The 24,901-nt window shown below is 45.9% G+C and overlaps 1 protein-coding gene across 1 annotated transcript; it reads right to left on the bottom strand.

The window, feature by feature from the left end:
• Nucleotides 1-17,782: 17,782 nt before the first annotated feature.
• On the bottom strand, nt 17,783-18,760 carry MAS1 (MAS1 proto-oncogene, G protein-coupled receptor). The gene has a single exon (XM_052646071.1). It carries the CDS (start codon nt 18,758-18,760, stop codon nt 17,783-17,785), a length of 978 nt encoding a protein of 325 aa, XP_052502031.1.
• Nucleotides 18,761-24,901: the final 6,141 nt, after the last annotated feature.

Below are 24,901 nucleotides of genomic sequence, written 5' to 3'. Positions count from 1 at the left end.
GTTATATAACCCTCTCTGTTGCCAAAGCCCGATGTAAATTATCTAAAAGTTCAGAACTGTACATTAAAAACATGCGATTTTTTGGATCATTGAAAGAAAATTATGGGAGACAACTGACCCCAACCTTTCATTTGTCTTGTTATTCAGCAATTAATAAATATATTTAGAAATGTCCTTTCCTTCACAAAAATATTATGCTAGAGGAAGAATTAATGTTCCTCATAAAAAGATGAGACAGAACTTGTAAAATGTTATTTATAGCATTTTCAGCAGAAAACTGAAGAATAATTTATTTAGCTTATTATGTTCTGCTTATCTTTGAAAGCCAACAAAACTCCAAACTCCTGAGTTCTTAAATGTCAGAACCCCATGATTAAGTGTCTTGAGATCTACAATCTGTCAGAGCCTATTATCTGGAGAAAGATAGCTGCTTCTGCCAGATATATTATACCCTAAGACATGGGAAGCTTGAGATTTTCTCTTTGTCCGAAGTCAGCAGATGGTAAACTAAGCTCGTATTGGGACCCGTGGAGGGGTGCACCCCAGGAGGGGAGTGCAAACCTAAAATAGTCTTCCAAAACTGCAGTTGAGTCTCAAGTCAGCTCAGCTCATGACTGGGCTGAAGTCCTCAACCTCCACTCCATCTGCTTCACCAGGTTTGCAGTGAGCCTTCTCTGGTGGACAGCAACATCACTCAGAACTTCTGCACTGTTCTTAAACTAGGATCTGTGGATGCCCAGATCCTTTGAGCTACAGTTCAGTATAACTGGTTTCTTTGTAATCTCATGCATTTTATTCTTTGCATTTAAAAATATTCTTCTAAGGAAGTGGAGAAGGAAATGGCAACCCACTCTAGTATTCTTGCCTGGAGAATCCCATAGACAGAGGAACCTGGTGGGCTATAGTCCATGGGGTCACAAAGAGTCGGACACGACTGAGGGACTGTCACTTCACTTCTAAGAAAGAATCACTAGAAGTAAATCAGAAAGAGAAAAACAACATAGATTAACACATATATGTGGAATCTAGAGAAATGGTATAGAAGATCTTATTTGCAAAACAGAAATAGAGACACATAGAGAACAAACATTCAGACATGAGGGAGGGAATTGGGTGGGATGAATTGGGAGATTGGAATCGGCATATATACACTACTGATATTGCGTATAAAACAGATCACTAATGGGAGCCTACTGTACACCTCAGGAAACCCTACTCAGTGGTCTATGGTGACCTAAATGGGAAGGAAATCCAAAAAAGAGCGGTCATGTGTATATGCGTAACTGGTTCACTTTGCTGTACAGCAGAAACTAATACAACATTGTAAAGCAGCTATACTCCAGAAAAAATTAATTTTCAAAAATAAAAAAGGAATCACTAGGTTGACAAAGAGATCCTGATACATATTTCTCAGATGCAAAGTCCAGAGCTCAATCAAAAATGACCAGGCATACCAAAGACATAGGACCAAGCATAAAATCAACTGTATTTCTACACACTAGCAGCAGTTAGGAAGCAAACTAAAACAAAACAGAACCCTCACCATTTACAACAGCCACGAAAACCATAGAAATGAATCTGATAAAATATGTGCAAGACGATTACTCAGAAAACGAACCCTTCACTGAAATTTGCTCAAAATGACTTATAAATAAAAAAATATTTCATATTCACATGTAAAAAATATTTCATATCAAAAATGCATAATTCTCTACCTAAACTGATCTAAGTTTTCCATGCAATTCCAAACACAATCTCCATAGGATTTTATGTAACCCAAAAAGATATTCTAAAACGTATGTGTAACATCAAAATGTTAAAATCGTTCTCCAAAAGACCGTGAGAGAGGAGTCCATGGGAAAATGGATTATTAGGAAATGTTCCTGAGAAACTAATGGTGAAATGGGCCAAGTAAAGGAATTTAAGGAAGACACTGGCAGCATTTGCTACATCGCTCCTAAAAAAAATAAATCATGTGAGGAATGTTTGCTAATGAATATCGAGACTTATCTAAAGCTATTGGTAATTAAGGCAATATGGTCTTGTCAGAGAGATTTTTTAAAAATTTGACCAGTGGAAAAAATTTCAAGGTGCCGGCAGGGCCGTGCTTCCTCTACAGGCTCGAGAGAGGAAGTCTTCCCTAGAATTCCTCAGCGTGTAGATGCATCTCCAGTTTCCGCTTCTGTCTTCATGTGGCACCCTTACTGGCACACCAGTCATTGGAGTCAAGCCTTTCTCTCATCTAGAATGACCCCATCATAACTTAATTGCATAAGTTGCAAAGACTCTATTTCCAAATAAGGTTACCGTCTGAGATTCTGAGTGGACATGAATATTTTTTTGTTTGTTTTTCTTATTTATTTATTTATTTGGAGTGGACATGAATGGCGGGGGGGGGGGGGAGGAGAGGACACTATTCAAGTCATAAATGGCTAATCACCATAGAAAGATGTTCATTCAGACTCTGGTAAATGCAAATTCGGTCTACCACAGTATACTGTTTTTCATTCCTCTCGATGTGCAGAGAAGATCCAGCAGATCCTCTGAACCAGTGAATGGATCAGGTGGACTCACGTGTGGGGGAGTGAGAGCTGGTCCATGCCATCTAACCCATCACACTTCAGAAAATGCTCTGCTATGATGTCATCAATCTGCCTCAGCAAGCTTGCTTCCAGGTATGTGCCCGAGGGAAATTCTCGCACAAGAGTACCAAAAGACATATATAGTAAAACTTCTAAATAGCAGCATTTCTGGTTAAAAAAAAAAGATACCTGAAAACAATTCACTTACAAGAGAATAAATAAACTGTGGTCTTTCAGCAGTCAAAATAAATGGACTACACCACACACAAGAGCATAGGGGAATTTCTCAACATAATGTTGAGTGGGGGGGAGGAAGCAATTTGCAGAAAACAACATAGAATATGATATCATTTTTATACAAAAACCACATAGAACGTGATATCATTTTTTACAAAACACACAAAGGTAAATGATGGTTCTATAACATGCATGACGAAATGTTAACTGGAAGACAGTGATCAATGGGAGGGGAATAGATTCAGCGTGGACGTCTTGGCTGCCCTGAAGGAATTTCCAAAAGCAGAATCTGAGCCTGGCACACAGAAGACGAGAGAGGACAAATCACTTATTCATTGTCAGTTTTCTGCGAAAGCTTCCTTCCTTCATTCATTCAATAGTTATTGAGACAAGAGCTGTCAGAGAGGGGTCTTCTCTGGAGGCTGAAAGGGTGGGTGGGTCAGCCCTGGCTCATTCTGGGAAAGGAAGGGGCTTCAAAAGGGGGGAGGGAGACAGGGTACATAAAGAGCTTAAATTTTATTTTGAAACATTAAGCTCCTTGATGAAAGGAGATTTCGATTGCTGTAACCATGACACAATTCATGTTTTATTCATAATCTTGTGTATTGTTCATTCTTATCTTGCTCAAAATAATTCCAGCCTTCTTCGCTCATTGCTCCAGTGTTTGGTCATGTCCTTTAGCCTCATGTGACATTAACTAATTTCTCTCTGATTCCCCTGAAGACGCTTTAGCCCTTCATGCTTCCAGCCCCATCTGTACCCTTTCATTCTGTACCCTGCAACTTGCCACGTTCTGCACAGGAACATCTACAAGGCACGGGGCCACCAGATCCATTTCCCGAGGAACCACCACAAAGTGTCAATAAAAATGGCCCACGAAGCAGGAATCTGAGACACTCCCTAGAGACTGCCCTAATCCTCCTCTCCCCGGGTTCTTGCTGTCTGCTGGGTGGGCAGCGGCAGCTTAGCATCCTGCAGAAGCTTCCTTGAAAACCTGAGATGAGAACCCTGGAGAGGCCCCAGCTCTGTTCCTTCGGTAGAGCTTAATACTGCTATTAGCTGCTGCGCTGGGGGAGGAAGACAGGGGACAAGACTGAGAAGCCAGAACAGCAAGATTTCGTTTTCCTACTGGCGAAACTCTGCTCTGCTTATCTCTGCAAAAGATGTCGAGCTGGAAGGAAGTCTTAATCTCTCCCCAGTGATTCCTTGTGTCATTTACACAATACAGATTTCTCCACTTCCTTTTCAGAGCTCACACTGGAAGCCATCTTTGGTCACCGTGGGAAAGAGTCTAATACAGAAGCAAGATGAGGAGAAGGTCTGGAGTTAGACTGTCCCAGCTTGGGTTCTCGTAGTCACAGCTGCCATCAACTGGTGTGAGGATGTAGGTCAGAAAAATAGGGATAATAATAGTATGTCCTTTCTAACACCATACACAAAAATACACTCAAACTGGACTAAAGATCTAAACGTAAGACCAGAAACTATAAAACTCCTAGAGGAGAACAGGCAAAACACTCTCCGACATAAGTCACAGCAGGATCCTCTATGACCCACCTCCCAGAATATTGGAAATAAAAGCAAAAATAAACAAATGGGACCTAATTAAAATTAAAAGCTTCTGAACAACAAAGGACACTATAAGCAAGGTGAAAAGACAGCCTTCAGAATGGGAGAAAATAATAGCAAATGAAGCAACTGACAAACAATTAATCTCAAGAATATACAAGCAACCCCTGCAACTCAATTCCAGAAAAATAAATGACCCAATCAAAAAATGGGCCAAAGAACTAAATAAACATTTCTCCAAAGAAGAGATACGGATGGCTAACAAACACATGAAAAGATGCTCAACATCACTCATTATCAGAGAAACGCAAATCAAAACCACAATGAGGTACGATTTCACGCCAGTCAGAATGGGTGCGATCCAAAAGTCTACAAGCAATAAATGCTGGAGAGGGAGTGGAGAAAAGGGAACCCTCTTACACTGTTGGTGGGAATGCAAACTAGTACAGCCACTATGGAGAACAATGTGGAGATTCCTTAAAAAACTGGAAATAGAACTGCCTTATAACCCAGCAATCCCACTGCTGGGCATACACACTGAGGAAACCAGAATTGAAAGAGACACGTGTACCCCAATGTTCATCACAGCACTGTTTATAATAGCCAGGACATGGAAACAACCTAGATGTCCATCAGCAGATGAATGGATAAGAAAGCTGTGGTACATATACACAATGGAGTATTACTCAGTCATTAAAAAGAATACATTTGAATCAGTTCTAATGAGGTGGATGAAACTGGAGCCTATTATACAGAGTGAAGTAAACCAGAAAGAAAAACACCAATACAGTATACTAACACATATATATGGAATTTAGAAAGATGATAATGATAACCCTGTATGCGAGACAGCAAAAGAGACACAGATGTATAGAACGGACTTTTAGACTCTGAGGGAGAGGGAGAGGGTGGGATGATTTGGGAGAATGGCATTTAAACATGTATAGTATCAGGTAAGAAATGAGTCACCAGTCTATGTTCGATACAGGATACAGGATGCTTGGGGCTGGTGCACGGGGATGATCCAGAGAGATGATATGGGGTGGGGGGTGGGAGGGGGGTTCAGGATTGGGAACTCATGTACACCCATGGCAGATTCATGTCAATGTATGGCAAAACCAACACAGTATTGTAAAGCAAAATAAAGTAAATAAAGTAGATAATAATAATAATAATAGCATGTCCTTATAAGACTGCTTTAGGCTTCCCTGGTGGCTCAGACAGTTAAGAATTTGCCTACAATGCAGGAGACCTGGGTTCAGTCTTTGGGTTAGGAAGATCCCCTGGAGAAGGAAACGGCCACCCACTCCAGTATTCTTGGCCTGGAGAATTCCGTGGGCAGAGGAGCCTGGTATAGTCCATAGGGTCTCAAAGAGTTGACTGAGCGACTAACACTTTCATAAGTCTGCATTAATTGAGATAGACATCACACTAAATCTAAGAAAAGTGCCTGTCAAATAGTAGATATCCATTCAAGCCTGTAGTATTAGTTTCTACTTCTCACAAGGTAGGCGTCATTCTTCACGCAAAGTCTCATAAGACTGGCCACTCGGTCTTACTTCTGAACTCACGCAAACTCCAGAAAAGAGCATTGCTCTAAATCTCACTCCTAGGGATAGACCCCGACAAAAGTGTGATTCGAAAAGATAGACGCACGCCTATGTTCATAGCAGCGCTATTCACAATAACCAAGACATGGAACCAGTCTAAATGTCCATCAACAGATAAAGAAGGTGTGGTGTGTATATACGATGGAATACCACTCAGCCATAAAACAATGAATTAATGCCGTTTGCAGCAACATGGATGGACCTAGAGAGCATCATACTAGATGGAGTCAGTCGAAAAGAGAAAGATAAATACCATATGACATCACGTACGTGTGGAATCTAAAATATGGCACAAATGAACTTATCTATGAATCAGAAACAGACTCACAGACACAGAGACTTGTGGTTGCCGAGGGCTGGGGGTAGGGGAAGGGTGGGTTGGGAGTTTGGGATTAGCAGATGCAAACTATTAAATATAGAGCTTCATTCCAATCCCAAAGAAAGGCAATGCCAAAGAATGCTCAAACTACCGCACAATTGCACTCATCTCACATGCTAGTAAAATAATGCTCAAAATTCTCCAAGCCAGGCTTCAGCAATACGTGAACTGTGAACTCCCTGATGTTCAAGCTGGTTTTAGAAAAGACAGAGGAACTAGAGATCAAATTGCCAACATCTGCTGAATCATGGAAAAAGCAAGAGAGTTCCAGAAAAACATCGATTTCTGCTTTATTGACTATGCCAAAGCCTTTGACTGTGTGGATCACAATAAACTGTGGAAAATTCTGAAAGAGATAGGAATACCAGACCACCTGACCTGCCTCTTGAGAAATCTGTATGCAGGTCAGGAAGCAACAGTGAGAACTGGACATGGAACAACAGACTGGTTCCAAATAGGAAAAGGACTACGTCAAGGCTGTATATTGTCACCCTGCTTATTTAACTTGTATGCAGAGTACATCATGAGAAACGCTGGACTGGAAGAAACACAAGCTGGAATCACGATTGCCGGGAGAACTATCAATCACCTCAGATATGCAGATGATACCACCCTATGGCAGAAAGTGAAGAGGAACTCAAAAGCCTCTTGATGAAAGTGAAAGAGGAGAGCGAAAAAGTTGGCTTAAAGCTCAAAATTCAGAAAAGGAAGATCATGGCATCCGGTCCCATCACTTCATGGGAAATAGATGGGGAAACAGTGGAAACAGTGTCAGACTTTATTTTTGGGGGCTCCAGAATCACCGCAGATGGTGATTGCAGCCATGAAGTTAAAAGACGCTTACTCCTTGGAAGAAAAGTTATGACTAACCTAGATAGTATATTCAAAAGCAGAGACATAACTTTGCCGACTAAGGTCCGTCTAGTCAAGGCCACGGTTTTTCCTGTGGTCATGTATAGATGTGAGAGTTGGACTGTGAAGAAGGCTGAGCGCTGAAGAATTGATGCTTTTGAACTGTGGTGTTGGAGAAGACTCTTGAGTCCCTTGGACTGCAAGGAGATCCAACCAGTCCATTCTGAAGGAGATCAACCCTGGGATTTCTTTGGAAGGAATGATGCTAAAGCTGAAACTCCGGTACTTTGGCCACCTCATGCGAAGAGCTGACTCATTGGAAAAGACTCTGATGCTGGGAGCGATTGGGGGCAGGAGGAGAAGGGGACGACCGAGGATGAGATGGCTGGATGGCATCACGGACTCGATGGACGTGAGTCTGAGTGAACTCCGGGTGATGGTGATGAACAGGAAGGCCCGTTGTGCTGCGATTCATGGGGTTGCAAAGAGTCGGACACAACTGAGCGACTGAACTGAACTGAACTGAAACAGCAAGTCCCATTAAATAGCACAGGGAATATTCAATATCCTGTAATAAACCACAGTGGGAAAGACTAGGGGAAAGAATATATATGTATAACTGAATCACTTTGCTGTGCAGCCGAAATCAACACATTGTCGTAAATCAACTGCTTCAACGAAATGAATCTGTTACCAAAGAACAGATGCTCTAAGAGATGCGAAAACTTCGCGGCACAAAATCAACTCTTCCCCCTTCTGTTTAAAACAGGAGTCCCACATATACCCATACTTAAAGTTGCCTAAGTTTCTAGAAACAGTGAGAAAGTTTGTCCTATAGCTTCTTATGAAAAATCATGGAGCTGAAGAAAAACTCATGCTGCTGGTCATTATATAGCTTTGTATTATCCTCCACTCAATACATGTAGATCGTGTGAAAACTGCACCATAAGACGCACCATTTAGATGCTCAAATTGAAGCTCAACAGGATGTAAATTGAATGGAAAAAATCTTAATTTTTCAGAGGCTAATTACTGAAATGACGAATGTTTGCGACCCTGTGCCTTTATGTTTAGAATTTCCTATTTCGTTGCTTCCCTCTAAATCCAGAACAGGATTTCAGGGCAAGAAAATAGGAGAGGGGGCTTCCCTGGTGGCTCAGTGGTAAAGAATCTGCCTGCCGATGTAGGAGACATGGGTTCGATCCCTGGCCCGGGAAGATCCCGCGGGCCGAGGAGCACTAAGCCGGTGCCCCACAGCTATTGAGTCTGTGATCTAGAGCCTGGGAGTCACAATTGCTGGGCCCATGCGCCCTAGGGCCCGTGCTCTGTAACAAGTGAAGCCGCCGCAGGGAGAACCCGAGCAGCAACAAAGACCCGGCATAGTCAAAAAGAAAAAAAAGAAAAAAAGTAGGAGAAGACAATCTCCGGACATCCTGGACTGGGAGCTGATGCGGTAACTGGAGGCGCTTTGTGCTGGAGAAGGAGGCAGGTGGGGGGCGGTCCTTAGAAATGGGGGAGGGGCCTGTGTGGAAAGAGACAGCCAAGAGAGTGGGCCAACCAGGACTCGGCCCAGGCATTTGTCGTTTCAGAGGGTGCGAGGACGCGGAGCGTCTGTGGACTGCAGAGGCCCAGGCCTCTGGAGGGAGGAGCCCCTTCCACCTAACCCCATGGCCGGGTCCTGCGTCTGCCCAGCACAGTAACCCTGTGGCAGGCAGCGGCGACAGGCGGCCCAGCCCAGGCTCCAGGCGATGGGGACGCGGCCAGTGTCAATAGCAGTAGCCGGGCCAGCTCTGCGTGACGCCGCCACTCAGCCTGCTGGGCAGAAGCCCAAGCACTTTCTGTTGGTGAGGTCACACCCCGATGCCTGCTCCCCTGTGCCCAGGGTAACACGTACAGCACAACAGGATGCAACAGCAGGACTTCGGAGAGAACGACTCCCCCGAGGGAGAGAGGACAAGAAGCAGGGATGGTCTGAGTCCACAGAGCCTCGGAGCTGAGCTTCCCAGTGATCCATCGCCACGGACTTATGTTTTTGCTTTTATTAACGATCCATCACAGAGTGTTTCTTTTGCAAAATATGACCAAAGGAAACAACTGGGAAAATGGAGTGGGAAACAAAGTCTTGCAGAGTACTAGTCCAGTGTCTTCATTATCAGATTCCACCCAGACTATCAACTTTCTCAAAGCTTCCTCTCAGTATGATCTCCCTGTGGACCAAGAACCAGTCCAAGAGTCACTCGGGCCGGAAGAAGACCTTCCTCTGAGAACAGGAGTCCTCCCCTGGTCTCGTCCCAGGCTGCGGACCAAGGAGGGAGCTGGAGTCTCTTTGGGGACACCTCCTGAGATAACCTTGACCTACAGTTAGTTCTCCAGCATCTAAAAAACACCACTCAACTCCTAAGACCCCAGTGTCTGGCCTTGTCCTCCCTGATACTGTCATCACCAAACTCAGACCAGCTTTAATGAGCATCCCCGGTCACTCAGAGAGAGGGGACCAGCTCACTCCATCTCCGGGGCCACTCGCCCAGCATCACAGTTTTGTTTTGTTCTGCTTTGTGCCGTCTTTGGGCTTCCCTGGTGGCTCAGAGGGTAGAGCATCTGCCTGCAATATGGGAGACCCAGGTTCGATCCCCGGGTTGGGAAGATCCCCTGGAGAAGGAAATGGCAACCCACTCTAGTACTCTTGCCTGGAAAGTTCCATGGACGGAGGGTCCTGGTAAGCTACAGTCCATGGGATTGCAGAGAGTCACACACGAGCACGGGGAGGAGACGTACAAGGACCCAGGGTCTCTGACGTCTGTATCTGCAGTGATGCTTGGCCATCTCTAGCATCATCTTCTCTCATCTCAGTTCATCAGATTTTAAGACAAATAAGGAAAATGAAAGTGAGGAATACATTCTGTGCTGGTGCTGCTGCTGCTAAGCCACTTCAGTCGTGTCCGACTCTGTGCGACCCCATAGACGGCAGCCCACCAGGCTCCTCCGTCCCTGGGATTCTCCAGGCAAGAACACTGGAGTAGGTTGCCATTGCCTTCTCTGATACATTCTGTGAGAAAAGGTCAGAGTGAGCAGCCGTGGTCTAAGAGTGATGATTAACACCAGCAGGTGGGTGGGGAGAGGGCTCTGTACCTGCTTCCCCGAGGTCGGCCCGGAGAACACAGCTGGACAGGGAGGACGGAGCAGGGCCACCCAGCTGATGGACGTGCTTCATGCAAGTGAGACTAACATTGATCTCCCTACTTGATGTGTCTAACAGAAGGCTCTTTAAACCTGACACTCAGCCATAAACACTCTTGTTCTTGGTCTGCAGAGATAAAAGGCAAGATGGGGGCGGGGGGGTAAGCCCTCCAAAAATGCAATCTGAGCTGCCGTGCCCTCACTGGGGTAGTGAGTCCCTGACTCAGTGAGACGCAGGAGGAAAAGGACCTCTTGGTCTCTCTCGGCCACATCTATCTCCTCTGTCCTTGGAAGAAGGAAGGTAGGAAGGCTTGGGAGCCCACTTGGATTTCCCGTGAATATTCATGCATACTCAAGCTGTAAGGATGCTGAAGGATTTTTAATGGTGGTTCATTGGGCTGTTATTTCACTTGTGTTCTAAGGAATGGTGTTAGCTTTCTGTGTTTGACTAAGAGCAAGTCATTCTAAAGGAGATGCTTTGATGGAAAGCCTACATCAGTAGGTCCGTGTGATCATGACATTTGCATTAGTAATTTACTGAAATATGTATCCCACAACTAGGGACAAGGCTGATGTTCTTACACGAGGATGGTGATGGTACAAAGCTTGCAAGTACTAATTAATCCAATGTTAAGAATGTTCTGTTTTTCAAATTTGTTAGCAATTAGAGTTTATTCATGCTGTACCCAAGAGCCGTATGTCAGAGCTTTATCCTTCTAAAACCCTAACAAGAACTCTTATTCATGAATATTTCATTCCTAGTTCCTGAAAGGCTCCAATAAGTCCCTCTGGATTCAGAGAATACAGTTTGGTATGGCTGAATAAAACAGTCTCTGAGAATAGAATTGAAATCATATTTACAACCAAGAGTATTTCGATGATAGATTATTTCTCCATTTTCTACTAATTAGTATCACCTTATGAGTTTTCAAAAATGACATTTCTCAGCCTTACACCAGTCTCATCCCTCAGGTTTGAGTCCGGATGTCTGCTGGTCCTTTTGCAAAGTCCAGTCTCCAGGAAACAGCAAGGTCAGGATCCCAAGTAAATGGGCTGTCAACCCGAAGGCAATTCCAGAAGAGGGATTCCCTAAATTCTCTAGGTCAGGAGTAGCATGGGACAGCTGCCACGAAAGCTGGCCACCACTTCTTGTTTTTCTACAAATTAAGAGTGATTTTTCACATTTTTTAATGGTTTAAGAAAAAGGAAAGAATTTTTATGACACACATAAATTGTATAAGATTTAATTTTTAGTATCTGTAAATAAAGTACAATTGGCACACAGCCATGCTCATTCGTTTACTATGGTTTCCAGCTGCTTTCATATAAAAAATGGCAGAGCTGAGTTCTTGAAATACAGACTGCAAGGCCCCCCAAGCCCCAAAGGCTTCCTCTGTGACCTCTGCATGGTTTTGCTGAGGTCAAGTGGGTCTGCTTCAGAGGAGACATCACTCATCTGAAAATACCGACTCTGAGCTATATTGTTGATTAACTTCCTGTCTCCTGTCTCTCTCCTCCTGGGGACAGCACCAGGGCCACGCACCCCTGGGTGACAGAGGAAGTCTGTCTCCTTTCCTTCCCATCAATGCTATGAGCTTGGTGCTCAGCACGGGCCACACACCGTCAAGTGAGCTGAGAGGCACTCCTACTGCCTCAGAAGCATAAGCACTGATTGTCTTATTTTCCTAAAATAGAGGTCACATGAAATTTACCATGTTAATTTTTGAGTGTGCATTTCAGTGGCATTAAGGACTTTCACAGTGATGTGCAGCCATCACCATGTCTCCAGAGCTTTTTCATCTTTCCAAACTCAAACTCAGTCCCCACTAGACAATAGCTCCCTGCTCCCCCTCCTCCAGCCCCCAGCACCCACCCCTCCACTCTCTGTCTCTAGGAATTTGCTTTCTTTGGGCACTTCACTTATGTGGAATCATACAGTGTCTGTCCTTCTGTGATTGGGCCATTGCTTAGAATGACGTCTTCAAGGAACAACTAACTTTTGGTGGCTGTTTAGGCTTCCCTGGTGGCTCAGATGGTGAAGAATCTGCCTGCAATGCAGGAGACCCAGGTTCGATCCCTGGGTTGGGACGATACGCTGGAGAAGAGAATGGCAACCCACTCCAGTATTCTTGCCTGGAGAATCCTATGGACAGAGGAGCCTGGCAGGCTACAGTCCACAGGGTCACAGAGAGTCAGACACGACTGAACGACTAACACTTTCACTGCACTGTCCTAGTTTACACCGAGTTTCACACACATTATCTCTCTGACTTGGCATAGCTACTTTGTGGGGCAGGTTATTTTACTCCATTAAAATAGACTCTGTCAGGCAACTCTGGGGCTACCCTGAGGTCTCCTGCAAACAGTGTTCTCACCTCAAGCCACACTGCACCTGGACACAGGGCAGGCCCAGAAGAGCTGGAGGTTGTCACTCTGAGAGTGGCTCTTGCCTATGAGGAGTGGGAGGTGGCACCACTTTTATCCCCAAGGAGGACAGTTCTGAGGTGAATTACTTGCATCCCTTAGAGGGTCCCCACTGTCCTGGGCCCCTGTACTCCCTGAGTCACCCTATTTTGACTTCCTTGCTTCAGTCTGAATTCCTCACTCCCTCTTGTATTCCCTGGGACAACCTTCCTCAGAGACTATAGACACAAAATCCTTGCCTCAGGCTCTGCTTTGGACAATCTAGAGAACTGTCTACCTATCTATACTATAGAGTATAGATAACAGAGTCAGAGGGCAGCGCGTAGGCCCTTGCACACCTAATACAACTTAGCGTCCTCTTCTCATTTCAAGAGCAGTGTCCTCTCGCTTCGCCCCTCCTTGTAAGATGAGGTCTCTGCCCCAAGCATTTAGTCTGGTCTTGGCTGAGAGAGATTAGAAAGGGAGTGTTAGCCTAGAACTCTCTTCCTTACAGGGAGTGCCCTGGGGAACAAATGGCCTCAACTGAGACTCCTCACAGAGAATCTAACCTCAATCAGACGGCTTTGTAAAAATGTTGTACTCAGGGAAATGGTCCTATTTTCAGCAGGATATACGGGATCTGTCAAGACTGATTACTATAAACAAATGTGGAATGAATAAATTTATGGGGGCTGGAGTCCTCCTAGGTGGGGGAATCTGAAAGTTGTTGCCTAACAGCTTAATTTTTCTTTTTTCAGGGATCGATCAAGTAGCATAGTGAGGAGAGAGGAAGGGTGAGGGGGAAGTGCCAGGCAGAGTGCGGAGACAGAGTGAGTTTGGAAGAGCTGCCCAGTGGATGGAGGAGGAGTTAAACCTGATGAGAGGCCAGCCTGCTAGGACTCCACCCCCTGGGAAGGAGCCCTGATCAGGCGGTTAGGTAGAATAGGAAAAAGGAGTCCAGAATGGTGGTGGCTAAAAGACAAGGAAGGGAAAAGCCCACAAAAATAGAATAAAGGAAGGTCTGAGTATTGGAGTTAGGACCTCAGGTAAAACAAACAACACTTCCGGCTAGCCCAATTTACATAGGGCAGGCCCAGTGGGAGGAGAAAACACATATAAAAAGAGGAGCCAAAATTGGGCTGGGGGCCTCTCTTCTCTTCGAGTCTTTTGGGTCAGCATGCCCTCATGCCTCGAGGAAGTATTTTCCTTTACTTTCTAAATAAAACTGAGCTGTAACACAGAGCTGTAATACTGGTCCGTCCAAAGGCTGTAACACTGGTCCGTCCATAACTTCATATTTTTGTTGCAATGAGACAGAACCAAGGAAATCACAAACTCCCCCAACATCTATGGTGCTGTGACTTGGCCATTCTGGACTCCTTTTTTCCTGTTCTACCTACCTAATAAGGGTTCTCTGCTCCGCTCAGCAGTCTAGGTGGGACAGAGAATGAGGGGGTGAGAGAATCAAGAGAGAGAGAGTGGCTGGACCCAGGCCACCAGAGGTCTCGCAGACTGGGCGAGAGATGACACAGAGGGGACTCAAGAAGGGGTGGGCCCACGGTGAGAGGTGAGGGTCTCCATGGTGTAGAAATCCAGGGGTGGTGGAAGGAGAAAGCAGGTGATTGTGACTAGACAGTCGAGCCATGGGGTTTTGGTTTCCAGAAGGAAACTGGCTTGAGTTGCAGTGAGACTCAGGGTACAGCCCAGAAAGGAGAGGAGCTGTGGGTCCCTTGAATTGACACAGGGAAGCAGGCCAGTGGAGGACTTGCGGAGAAATTCTAAGACGTTAGAATGCCACCCTGGCCAGACTGGACAACGATGTGAGTGGGAAGAGAAAGAGGCCTGGGAGCCATATTCCAAGGAACTTGAAGAACGTGGTGCCAGGAAGCCAAAAATAATAGCGACAAAGAGACAGGAGGGGGTGGTGGGTAAGACCGGGTGGGTCTCCAAGGACCACTTCCCCAGCCGGTCTGCAGACTGAGTGGCTGGCCTTGCTCCCAAACACCCCTCCCACCCCCACTCCATGTGGCCGCGTCCTTGCCTTCACTCCTGCCTGCCCTCTGCCTGGAATCGTCTCGCTCCTTAGTTTTTTGAAATCCCACCTCCCTTCCAGCAACCAAAGAGTACCTCCATGGAACATTCCCCTTTTACTACAAAAGGTTGGATTCCTCTTCCTCCTGACTGCCACCCAGCTTTGTTTATAACACCCTCCTGACACTGACTGTGTGCAGCTTGGAGCTGTAGTTGCCTGTGTGTACCTTCCTCTCCTATCCTAGAAGACCAGGGCTTCCACTTGCTCATCTTGGCCTTGTTCTCATCCTGGAGTTTGGCAGAGAAAGCCATGTACGAATATTTGCAGCACAAGCGCTTCAAACCCTTCCCCTTCATCAAGACCGAGCATTCTGTTCTAGCAGCCTCATCCCCGTGCCCCGGGAATTCCCAGAATGGCACCTAGTAATCCATGATGACTTAAGCAGATTGTCTAAATACCCAGTGGATATAAATGATGATCTTGTCTCCTCTTCATACTTGCATATTATTTTAACTCTTCTTGTTTTAGTTTTAACCTTATAGATCATTTTTGGGAGCAGGTTTTCGATGAAGAGAGAGAAATTTGTCCTGGCAACCCTGTCAGATTCTGACTCTTACTTCTTTGCAAGGCATTACTCTTTAAAATGTTAGAAGAATTTTTATATTCATTATTATGTTAAATTTCCCTGCTTTATCTGCAGGAAGGCAGTAAGTGGGGGGCTTCCCATTTAGTTCATCATATTCTCCATGGGTGAAAATTCCTTGTTTCCAAGAGTATCTGAGTTCCTCTTTGAGACCAGGATCTATTTGAGATGAGATGAGGTTGCTCCATTTCTCACTAACCCAGAGGCATTAGGGGAGATGACAGTAAACAAAGCCGAGTGACTCTGATCTCCTGTTTTCTGTTCTTTCCCAGTGAAGACGCTCTGTTTTCAATCAAAAACAACATCATCCTAAATGTCACCATTCAACACCCATCTGGACTCCTGAAAGCAAGCTGCCTTGTTTCTGAAGAGATGTCATCACCCACTGAAAAGCCTCCTGCCTCCAAACTGGGCTGGGTGGGAAAGCCTCATACATCTCTCCCAGAGAGGGTGCCCCCTTGGTTACAGGTGACCATTTCCTGCTAAAGAAAGAGGATGGAGCAGAAACAGGTGGCAACTGAGACGCAGGTTATCACAGCTTCTCTGACCCTTAGGAGCCCAACAGTTACAGAAATACTTGTTCAGTCGGGTCTGACTCTTTTGTGACTGTAGCCCACCAGGCTCCTCTGTCCAAGGGATTTCCCAGGCAAGAGTACTGGAGTGGGCTGCCATTTCCTTCTCCAGGGGATCTTCCCGACCCAGGGACTGAACCCATGTCTCCCACAGTGGCAGGTAGATTCTTTACCACTGAGCCACCTGAGAAGCCCATAAATAGTAATGGGCTCATTTATGGGTGTGAACATTTTACTCCCCACAGAGCCACATGGAGCGTTGCCAGTTTTCATGGGACGCCCAGAAGGGAGAGTAAGAAAGCAAGCATAGTCTCCAGGCCAGGACGCGCTGCCTGAAGGTGCAGACACGGGTCCCAACAGGTGAGCCGCAGCTCACTGAGATCCGGGGAAATCCTGCTGAGGTCTGTCTGGGGAGAAATGTCCTGTTTCCCTCTGAGATGCGGCCATGCTCTCCTCAGCCCTGCTGCTGAGCCTCCTCCCAGAGCAAGGCAACGAGATGAGCAGGACGCAGTGGCAGCGAGGCAGGCACCAGTTCGAGCAAGCCGTCCAGGTGCCAGTTGGTGGCGCAGTGGGCCCCTCTCCCTCTTGCAAATAAAAGGAACCCAGTGAGGGAAGATTTTTTTTTTTTGAGATGTTGGTTTGCCATCTTCTCAGTCTGCTAGCTTTCCTATTAAAGTCGTTATTTCTTGTTCCAACAAATTGTCTGCCGATTTATTGGCCTGTCGTGCCAATGGGAACTTTGGGACTATAAATACATAACCCTCTTCATGAAGGGAGGGGGATTCCAAAAACACAATCACCCTCATGATTTCATTCATGAACATTTATATCAAGCAAAGGATTTCAAAACAGACTTTCATGACATGAAGCATTCCCACAGAGGGAAGGGAAGCCTCAAGGAACTCCTGCGCTAGTGGCCAAATGCTTCCCCTCCCAACCCGAAAGGATGCCCCAGCACATGGCAGTTGGGGGTCCTAACATCTCAGATGGTGGTGTTCCACAAAGAGTTCTCGTGCAGCAAACAGACAGAAGACTTTTGTAAATTACAGTCATCATTTAAAAACATGTAACAATTATTTGTACATGATAGAGCTGTGTGTGTGGGAGTGTGTGTGTGCTTTACAAAATAGAAATGTGTATTTTTTCTTCCACTTCAAAGAGTCACAGAGACGGATGTTTCTTAACACTGACGTGTGCCAGACCCTTCACATACCTCACCTTCTGGTGTCATCTTCACAAGTCCAGGAGGTATGGACTACTACTGTTACCATTTTATACTGAGGAAATGAGGTCCCTGGGGGTTAAAACTGAGGTCAAACCAGCGGCAAAGGACAGAGTCAGTCTGATTCCAAAACTCATGTTCTTCTTACGATATGGCTTCACTTTTTCAAGGTTCATCAAATACTTGTGCCTTTACCTGTACACACCTGTAAACCTTCCTGCCGGTGTCATCTTTATAGTTCATGGGGAAATGCTTCCAGGAGAGCTGAAGAGGAACAGAAGGAATTTTTTGGAAGTTACAGTAAGGATGAAGTTTCGACACGTATTCAGGCATTTCCAGAAGTTACAGCACAAGAGAACAATCTCGGCATTAATTCGCATCTCATGCGTGTGGGGCAGGGTGTCCTTCCATATCATATTTTAGGGGGTGTTCAGTTGCATTCCCAAGCACAAACTGCGGCTCATCTTCGTCCCACTGTTTTGGTCCACAATCTCCCTCCGCCGGTCAGACCACAGTCTCGGTTGCTGTGGTGGCTGTGCGGTCTTCTGGATGTCTGGGCTGCATCTCATCTTTGAAAGCCCTGGTCAGAACCACTTTCAAGGACTCCTTGAACCGCTTCTTCCTGCTGCTGCCCACAAAGAAGTAAATAAAAGGGTTGGCGCTGCTATTGATGGTAGAGAAGAGAAGAGAAACGTGGTGCAAGTTCTTGAATGTCGACCAGTACTCGTAATAGAGCAGGTAGAGGAGCCTCATGGGCATGGCGAAGATGAAGAATATGATGATGGTGACCGTGATGACCAGGTACAGCTTCGAGGAGTGGGACGCCCACGAGTTCTTCCGGATCTTCACCACCAAGATGGTGCTGGACACCACCATGAGGGGAGTAAAGACCAGGAAGCTCAGAATGGCTATGAAGATGATCACGGCCCTGCAGTCACTTCGGGAGTGGGTCTGTCCCTCACTGTCAATGCACATGACGTATTCCATGGTGGTTACCAAGCAGGAGAGTGCCCACAGGAGGGCGCAGACGAACGCCGACTGGTGCTTGGGGCGGTGGCACCGGTACCAGATGGGGTACAGGACAGACAGGCACCTCTCCACGCTGATGGCTGTCAGCAGGTACAGGCCGGTGTTGTAGCCAAAGAGAAATGTCACCGATAATGTGACAATTGTGTAGTAATAGCCAGAAGAGAGCTCGTAATCTAAGGCGTAGTCAACAGACAGAATAAAGATGCAAAAGAGCAACGAGATGTCCGCGACGGACAAGTGGGTGATGTAGACAGTGAAGGGGTTCCTTCTCATCCGGAAGCAGAGGAACCAGAGGAGGATTCCGTTCTCAACAAAGCCCAGCGGGGAGATGCTCATGATCACCCAGTGCACGATGGGAATTTCCCGGCGTGGGTCCCTGACGGAGGTGTTCCCGCTGGTTGAGGCGTTGGAGGGCTCCTCAGCAACAAATGATGTCCCATTTGCTTCATCCATGAGGGGGCCTCAGTCTGGGTTCTCCGGGTAGTTTTCTGTAAATAAGTTTAGAAAGAAAATCAAGGTTGATGAATTGCAGTAAAAGATTTCAGCTATGGCTTGTAACCTTCATGTCATACAGGAGAACATGGCAACTAGACTGTATAATTCTCTTTCCAATGAAGATAAAAATGAGGCACTTCACCAAGAGAGAACTGATCTAATGGCCTTTTGGAACCCCCCAGCAGCCTTTGGTTCGTATTGTTACTTGCTTGTGGTTCAGTACCAAAGGGGTTCCATCAGAGCAAGAGGATCAGATTTCTGGTGTCCATTTCTGGTCTGGCCCAAGCTTTCTGAACGGCGTTTTGAAAATCATCTCATCTTCTGTTCCTTCATCTCCTGGCCTGAGAGCCCAGGTTAACCGTGTTAATATTCGATGACAAAGTACATGTTTGGGCCACATTATTGCTGTCACCTTTTAATGCACAAAGTGCCATAAATGATGGGTGATTGAGAAGGGACAAGTAGAAAAATATAGGTTCAATAGGGCACCAATATTCTCAGAAGTGTGACCAATTAGAAGGTATGTGTTTTCTATAGTCTCAGTATCTGTGATGAAGCTGTGTACCTACTCAGACCATGTGTGCAATGCAAACCACCCCTAGGGAACAGATGGCATATTTCAGCAAGATGTATTCGCATCCCCGAGCTCCATGGGCCAGACCACGCTGGAAAACTCTACCGATAGATAGTAAACAAAGCGCTGACCCAAGCCCAATAAAATGCTCAATATCTGAGACTGCAAAACACCAGTTATCAGCAGTTTTCCCTCACACTTCAGGAACTGCTAAATAAATGCATGCACGCCCCCCCCCCCTTCCTGTTATGTAACAAATATACATAAGCCACTTCCACTGCTGGGGAACAGAAAAGGCAGGTGCCCACAGAGGTCATCTTCTTTGCTTCTATTCATGGAGTCCTTGGCTTTTTATTTTTGATGGTGGTGGTAAAATATTGTTCTCTGCTTTTGGTCCTTGCAGACCAGGGCCCTATATGTGAAAATAATCGACCTTTAGAAAGTTACTTAGTACGGGCTCCCCAGGTGGCTCAGTGGTAAAGACCCTGCCTTGCTATGCAAGGAACACCAGTTCAATCTCAGATCTGGGAAGATCTCACACGCCACGGAGCAACTGAGCTGTGTGCCCCAACTACCGACCCGTGCTCTAGAGCCCACAATCCCTGAGCCCACCTGCCCTTAAACCCAGGCTCTGCAACAAGAGAAGCCACTGCGATAAGAAGTCAGCACACAGCAACCAAGGGAGCAGCCCCCGATCGCCACGACCAGAGGAAAGCCCAGACAGCAATAAGGACTCAGCACAGCCCTAAATGAAGAAATGAAAGGAAAGTCAGTTCATAGACCGCCGCCTTTCCTCACGACCTCACCAGAGGCAGAACAGAACCTAGACGTGCAATTTTCTGAGCAGGTGCGGGGGTGATGGTCTCATTCCAGGTGCTGAGACCCTGGAGCCCACAGAGCTAGCTCCCCTCTCCTTACCAACACTCCTCTCAGTTGCTCTGCTGAGATGCTGGAAATTATTTTTCCTGGAGCAGATTCTCTTTTTGTTTCATAATCAGACCATAGAGGGAGAGACTCCAAAACTCTCAGGAGCCCAACACAAGGCCCAGAATTCGCAATCCCATGGCACTGCTGTACAGACCAGGCTTTGTTAAAAGTCCGTAGGTGTGAGCTAGCCGTGTTCCCCAAGTTCGTCCATCAAAGATTTATTCAATCCCAACTTCAGGTCAGGCACTGTTCCAGGAATGGGGCTACAGCAGTAAATGAAACAGACAAAGTATCAGCCTCTTGGAGTTTATATTTCAGTGGGAGGCAGTCAATACCCAATAACAGCAGCAACAAACCAATAGATGTTCGATCAGAATAAGCGCCACAGAGAAAAGGAAAGCCTGGACCATGGCAGGACCAGAGTGTAATTGTGGAGGCAGTGAGACGTGGTTAGGTTCTGGATGCAATCTGAGTTGCTGCCAGGTGAGACAGGAGTTACTGTAGGAAAAGAGAATGGCTTTTAGCCATTTGTTGTCTGGACAACGCGCAGGGGGAGCAGGTTGGGAGGGGTCATACGGAGCTTGGGAATCTTATGCAACTGCCACATGGAGCTATCTTGGAGCATGTTGGGAGCTGGGGCTGGGGCAGAAGTAGCGAGAACAGGTGAAGTATAAAATCATGAGGCTAGATGAGATTGCTTATGAAACCTGGGTCATTAAGAAGGAGAAGAGGTCCAAGGGCTGAGCCTTGGGGCATTTCAAAGCTTAGGGGCTGGGGGATGAGGAGAAGGAAGCAAAAGAAACTGGGAGGCTAGGAGCATAATTGAGTCATGAGAGCAGGAGGGAAGGCTGAGTGTGCGGTTTAAAGTACAGACAGCTAGGTAGAGTGAAGAGGGGGTGTTAGATGTTACAAGAAGTTCTCTTTTGGATGTACAGTGTCTCTGTTTTCAGAAAGTCAAGAGCAAGATCATCCGCTAAGAGTGAGGAGGTGTTAAGAGTTTTAGGAGAGAGGGCAAGAGGTAATTAAGTGAAAGCAGGAAAGAGAGCAACATTTCTAGGCTAACAGAGCCTGCCTGGACGGGCTCAGGAATCTAGAGAGAGACGATCAGCACGTGTTTTTCTCCAGCTATGGCTCAGCTGTCCAGGTGTGAATGTGCAGAAAGAGGAGAGTTGGATTTAACCAGGATTGGGGTTCTACCGGGCTGGTGCAAAGGAAACTGAAGACCAAAGGAACTGAAGCCCAGAGACTATGGAATTCAACAAGATTGGGAGAGAGTTGAGGCCAGCAGAGAGGTGAGAGTTGGTGAACAGGAAATAGGAGCCTTTGAGTATAGATCCCATCAGTGTCAGAGAACTAACTGCTGAGGCCCAAGTCCTGAAGGCAGAGAACTGGAAAATCGGAGGCAGAGGTCAAAGAGCGGGATGCCCCAAGCCAAGCCTGCGGTGGCGTGGCTTGGGTGTTGGTTATTGGTATTGATAAATGTGGTTATTGGTATTGATAAAGGTAGCTCATGACCATGGGAGTGAACAGCTAGAGGAGAGGGGAGGACAATATCTTCTGACATGAGAAGATCAAGACCTGGAGCCAGGGCGTTGGAAGAATTATCTACATGGACATTGAAATCACTGGGATATAGGGCTGGAATACAGGACATTATTAGAAAAACACTGGCTGTGAGCCAGGTGTTAAATCTTCAAGGAGTTTGAGAGAGCGGCCCGGGGGTCTGTAGATGGTCACAGTAAGGAGGGTGGTAAGTGAGATGGTTGGATGGTGTGCACTTCAGGGCTAGGTGCTTGGGTGGTGATGGTGGTGGTGGTAATAGTGTTTCAGGGGGATAGAAGAAGCAAACAGAATAACCTGACACACAGAACTGGTAGAGGGAGGGTCTCGATCAGCATTGTCCAACAGAAATGCAGTGTGAGCCATATGCGTAATTTAAGGTTTTCTGAGAGCGATAAAATATAAGGAGAAACAAGCGAAATGAATTTCAATATTTTATTTAACCCAATGTGTTCACATGTAATTGATTTATAATTATTGATGAGCTACTTCAGTTTCTTTTTTCACATTAAGTCTCCAGAACCCAGAGTGTATTTCACTCTCATGGAACATCTTGCCACTTTTCACACATGCACACATTTCACACGTGCACGGGCCACATGGGGCCAGTGACCACCATATTGGACGGTGCAGGTCTAGCAGGGCTATCACAAAGCCAGAAGAACTTAAACCAAAATCAAAGACTAGAATGTAAAATCAGGGCCTAAGAAAACTTCTAAGAAAAGGGACAAGGACAATCTTTCTGACTCAGGCTCACACGCTGGAGTCTCTCATGGACAACAGCATCATTCAGCTTTTAGTTTCTCATTACGTGCATGAGAGCTCTCGTGTACTCATAAAAATCAGTTAGGAAAGATGTTTCAAACCACAAGACTAAAGTGCATTTTTCTATTAAAGTCAAACCCAAGTAACCAAATCCACTCTCTGGAGATAGATGGTCTTTTCCTTTTCCAACCAACACGTAGGTTTCAGTTACCGTACTGAGGGTCAAAGATGCAGAAATAAACAGGACACAACCTTATGCATAGTTTGGCAGGGGAGGCACGCAGAATTGAAACTAATTCAGTATGGGAAATGGGATAAAGGAGACTGATCACATCTGAGCAAGCACACACCAGGAAGCCACGTCTCAGGATTTCAAGGAAGGCTTCACAGGGCTGGGCCTTGAAGGGTCAATAGGAGTTTGTTAGCTGAGGAAGAGAAAGAAAGGCATTTTAAGAAAAGAGAACAGATGGTGTGGCAGCAGGAGGCACAGAAAGAGAGAGGAACCCGGTGGGTCCTGGGTGGAAGCTTTAGAAAGAAATAAACAGCTGGACTGAAGCGTGAAGGCCTGGGTATGATGCTTCTTTAAGTATCAGACTTATTTTATAGGTTATACTTATCCAACAGTAGTGCTTAAAAATTACATAGGGTTCCTTATTAAAAATGCAAATTCCAGGGCCCCACTATTTCAAGAAGCCTGGGCTGGGGCCTTGGAATCTGAATTTTCATAACCCAGGGGATTCTGATGCAGATGGGTCCTAGGCCACGGTTTGAAAAACACAACCCTTTGCAAAACTCTGGAGCCATTAAAGTTTCAGTGCAGGCCTGGGAGGAGGCCTGAACTATGTTTTAGAAAGGTTACCCTGGTCACAATCTACAGCCTGAATGGAAGGGAATTATAGATGGAGCAAGAAAGCCAGTAAGGCGTTGTTGAAATAGCCCCAGTGAGAAATGAGAACTAGGATAGTGGCTGGAGGAACGAACGGATTCCAGAGACATTTCAGAGCAGGCCGGTGAGGTTCCCGTGTCCACGAAGGGGGAGAGAGACAGGGCAGTGAGTGGACTGAGCCTCCCATCTGAAGAGGCTGTGTAGACAAATGCTTAGTGGCTAAGACCAGGAGCAGGAGGGACAGTGGCTGGGGGAACCAGCAACTGGGTTCAAGGTGTGTTGAGAATGAAGCATCGGGTAGACATGCAGAAGGGTGGGTTCCAGATCTGCTCGCCTGTGTGTTCTCCCTCCTGAGGGCCTACATCCTTTAATAAGTAGAACTGCATTAAAATAATAACAATAATAGACACACATACGAGACCTTTAGAATATCGTTTGTTACTGTGCATTTGCCAAGTGCAGAGTGTATAACTGATTCACTTTGCTATACACCTGAAACTAACGCAACATTGCAAATCAACTATACGCCAATAAAATTTTTTTAAAAATGAAAATGAAAAAATAAATTTCAGATGCAGAAGTCACCTGAGACCACGTGTTACATGTTCCTCTTCTAGTCTCACACCTCTGGCCTAGCCTCCTGGGCTCACTCCCCGCATTTCCTGTTCTCCTCGCTCCCTGCACCAATCTGCCCCTCCCAGACCCTCATGCTGCCATCCCTTCCTGTTCTAATATTCCCTCCACTACTCCGGTGTTACCCATTAATTACCTCCATAGCCATGACATTCCTCCCCATAGAGTTAAAATTGCACCTCTCTTGTTAAACCACAAACTCCTCCAAGGCAAAACTGTATTATTCACGTCTGACTCTCCAGGACTTGGCATAGCCATTCAATAAATATTTATTGAATTATTCCAAGAAATAAAGCCCATCACAATGGCCCTGAGAATGTACCCTGGTTACCTAAGAAAGAAAACCACTGTCTTGAGCCTAGGCAGCCACAGTTAATAAAAGGTTCTCTAATGATTAATATAACTCATGAATCCCATACCTGGGCAGACTTTGGTCATGATGTGGTTGGAAAGCAAATAAAAAAATCCCATTAAAACTAATTCTCACTAAAAACTAACAATAACCCTTCAAATTGATCTGCAGCACGGTTTTACTTAAATGAACACATTACTAAAAATGACATTCCCAGACTTACCAGACCAAACTGAGTTTCAGTCCCTCAAGTGAAACAGCAGAGGGTAGCAAGAAGTGCCTTGAACACAGCTGGTCCTATCTGCTTACCAGACCCTCAAATCTTTCTTCCTCCGGGCACCTTGGTCATTTTGGACACCATTCATCTCCGAGGCTGGATGACTAGGGTGTTTGAGGTCGGGA

The sequence above is a fragment of the Budorcas taxicolor genome, chromosome 9, assembly GCF_023091745.1.
Source record: "Budorcas taxicolor isolate Tak-1 chromosome 9, Takin1.1, whole genome shotgun sequence".
In the NCBI taxonomy this organism is placed as follows: Eukaryota; Metazoa; Chordata; class Mammalia; order Artiodactyla; family Bovidae; genus Budorcas; species Budorcas taxicolor.
This window is presented reverse-complemented; position numbering and strand designations above follow the sequence as displayed.

What these genes read in the sequence shown, in the direction of transcription:
- MAS1 (XM_052646071.1), bottom strand. Translation starts at nt 18,760, where the DNA reads ATGGATGAAGCAAATGGGACATCATTTGTTGCTGAGGAGCCCTCCAAC.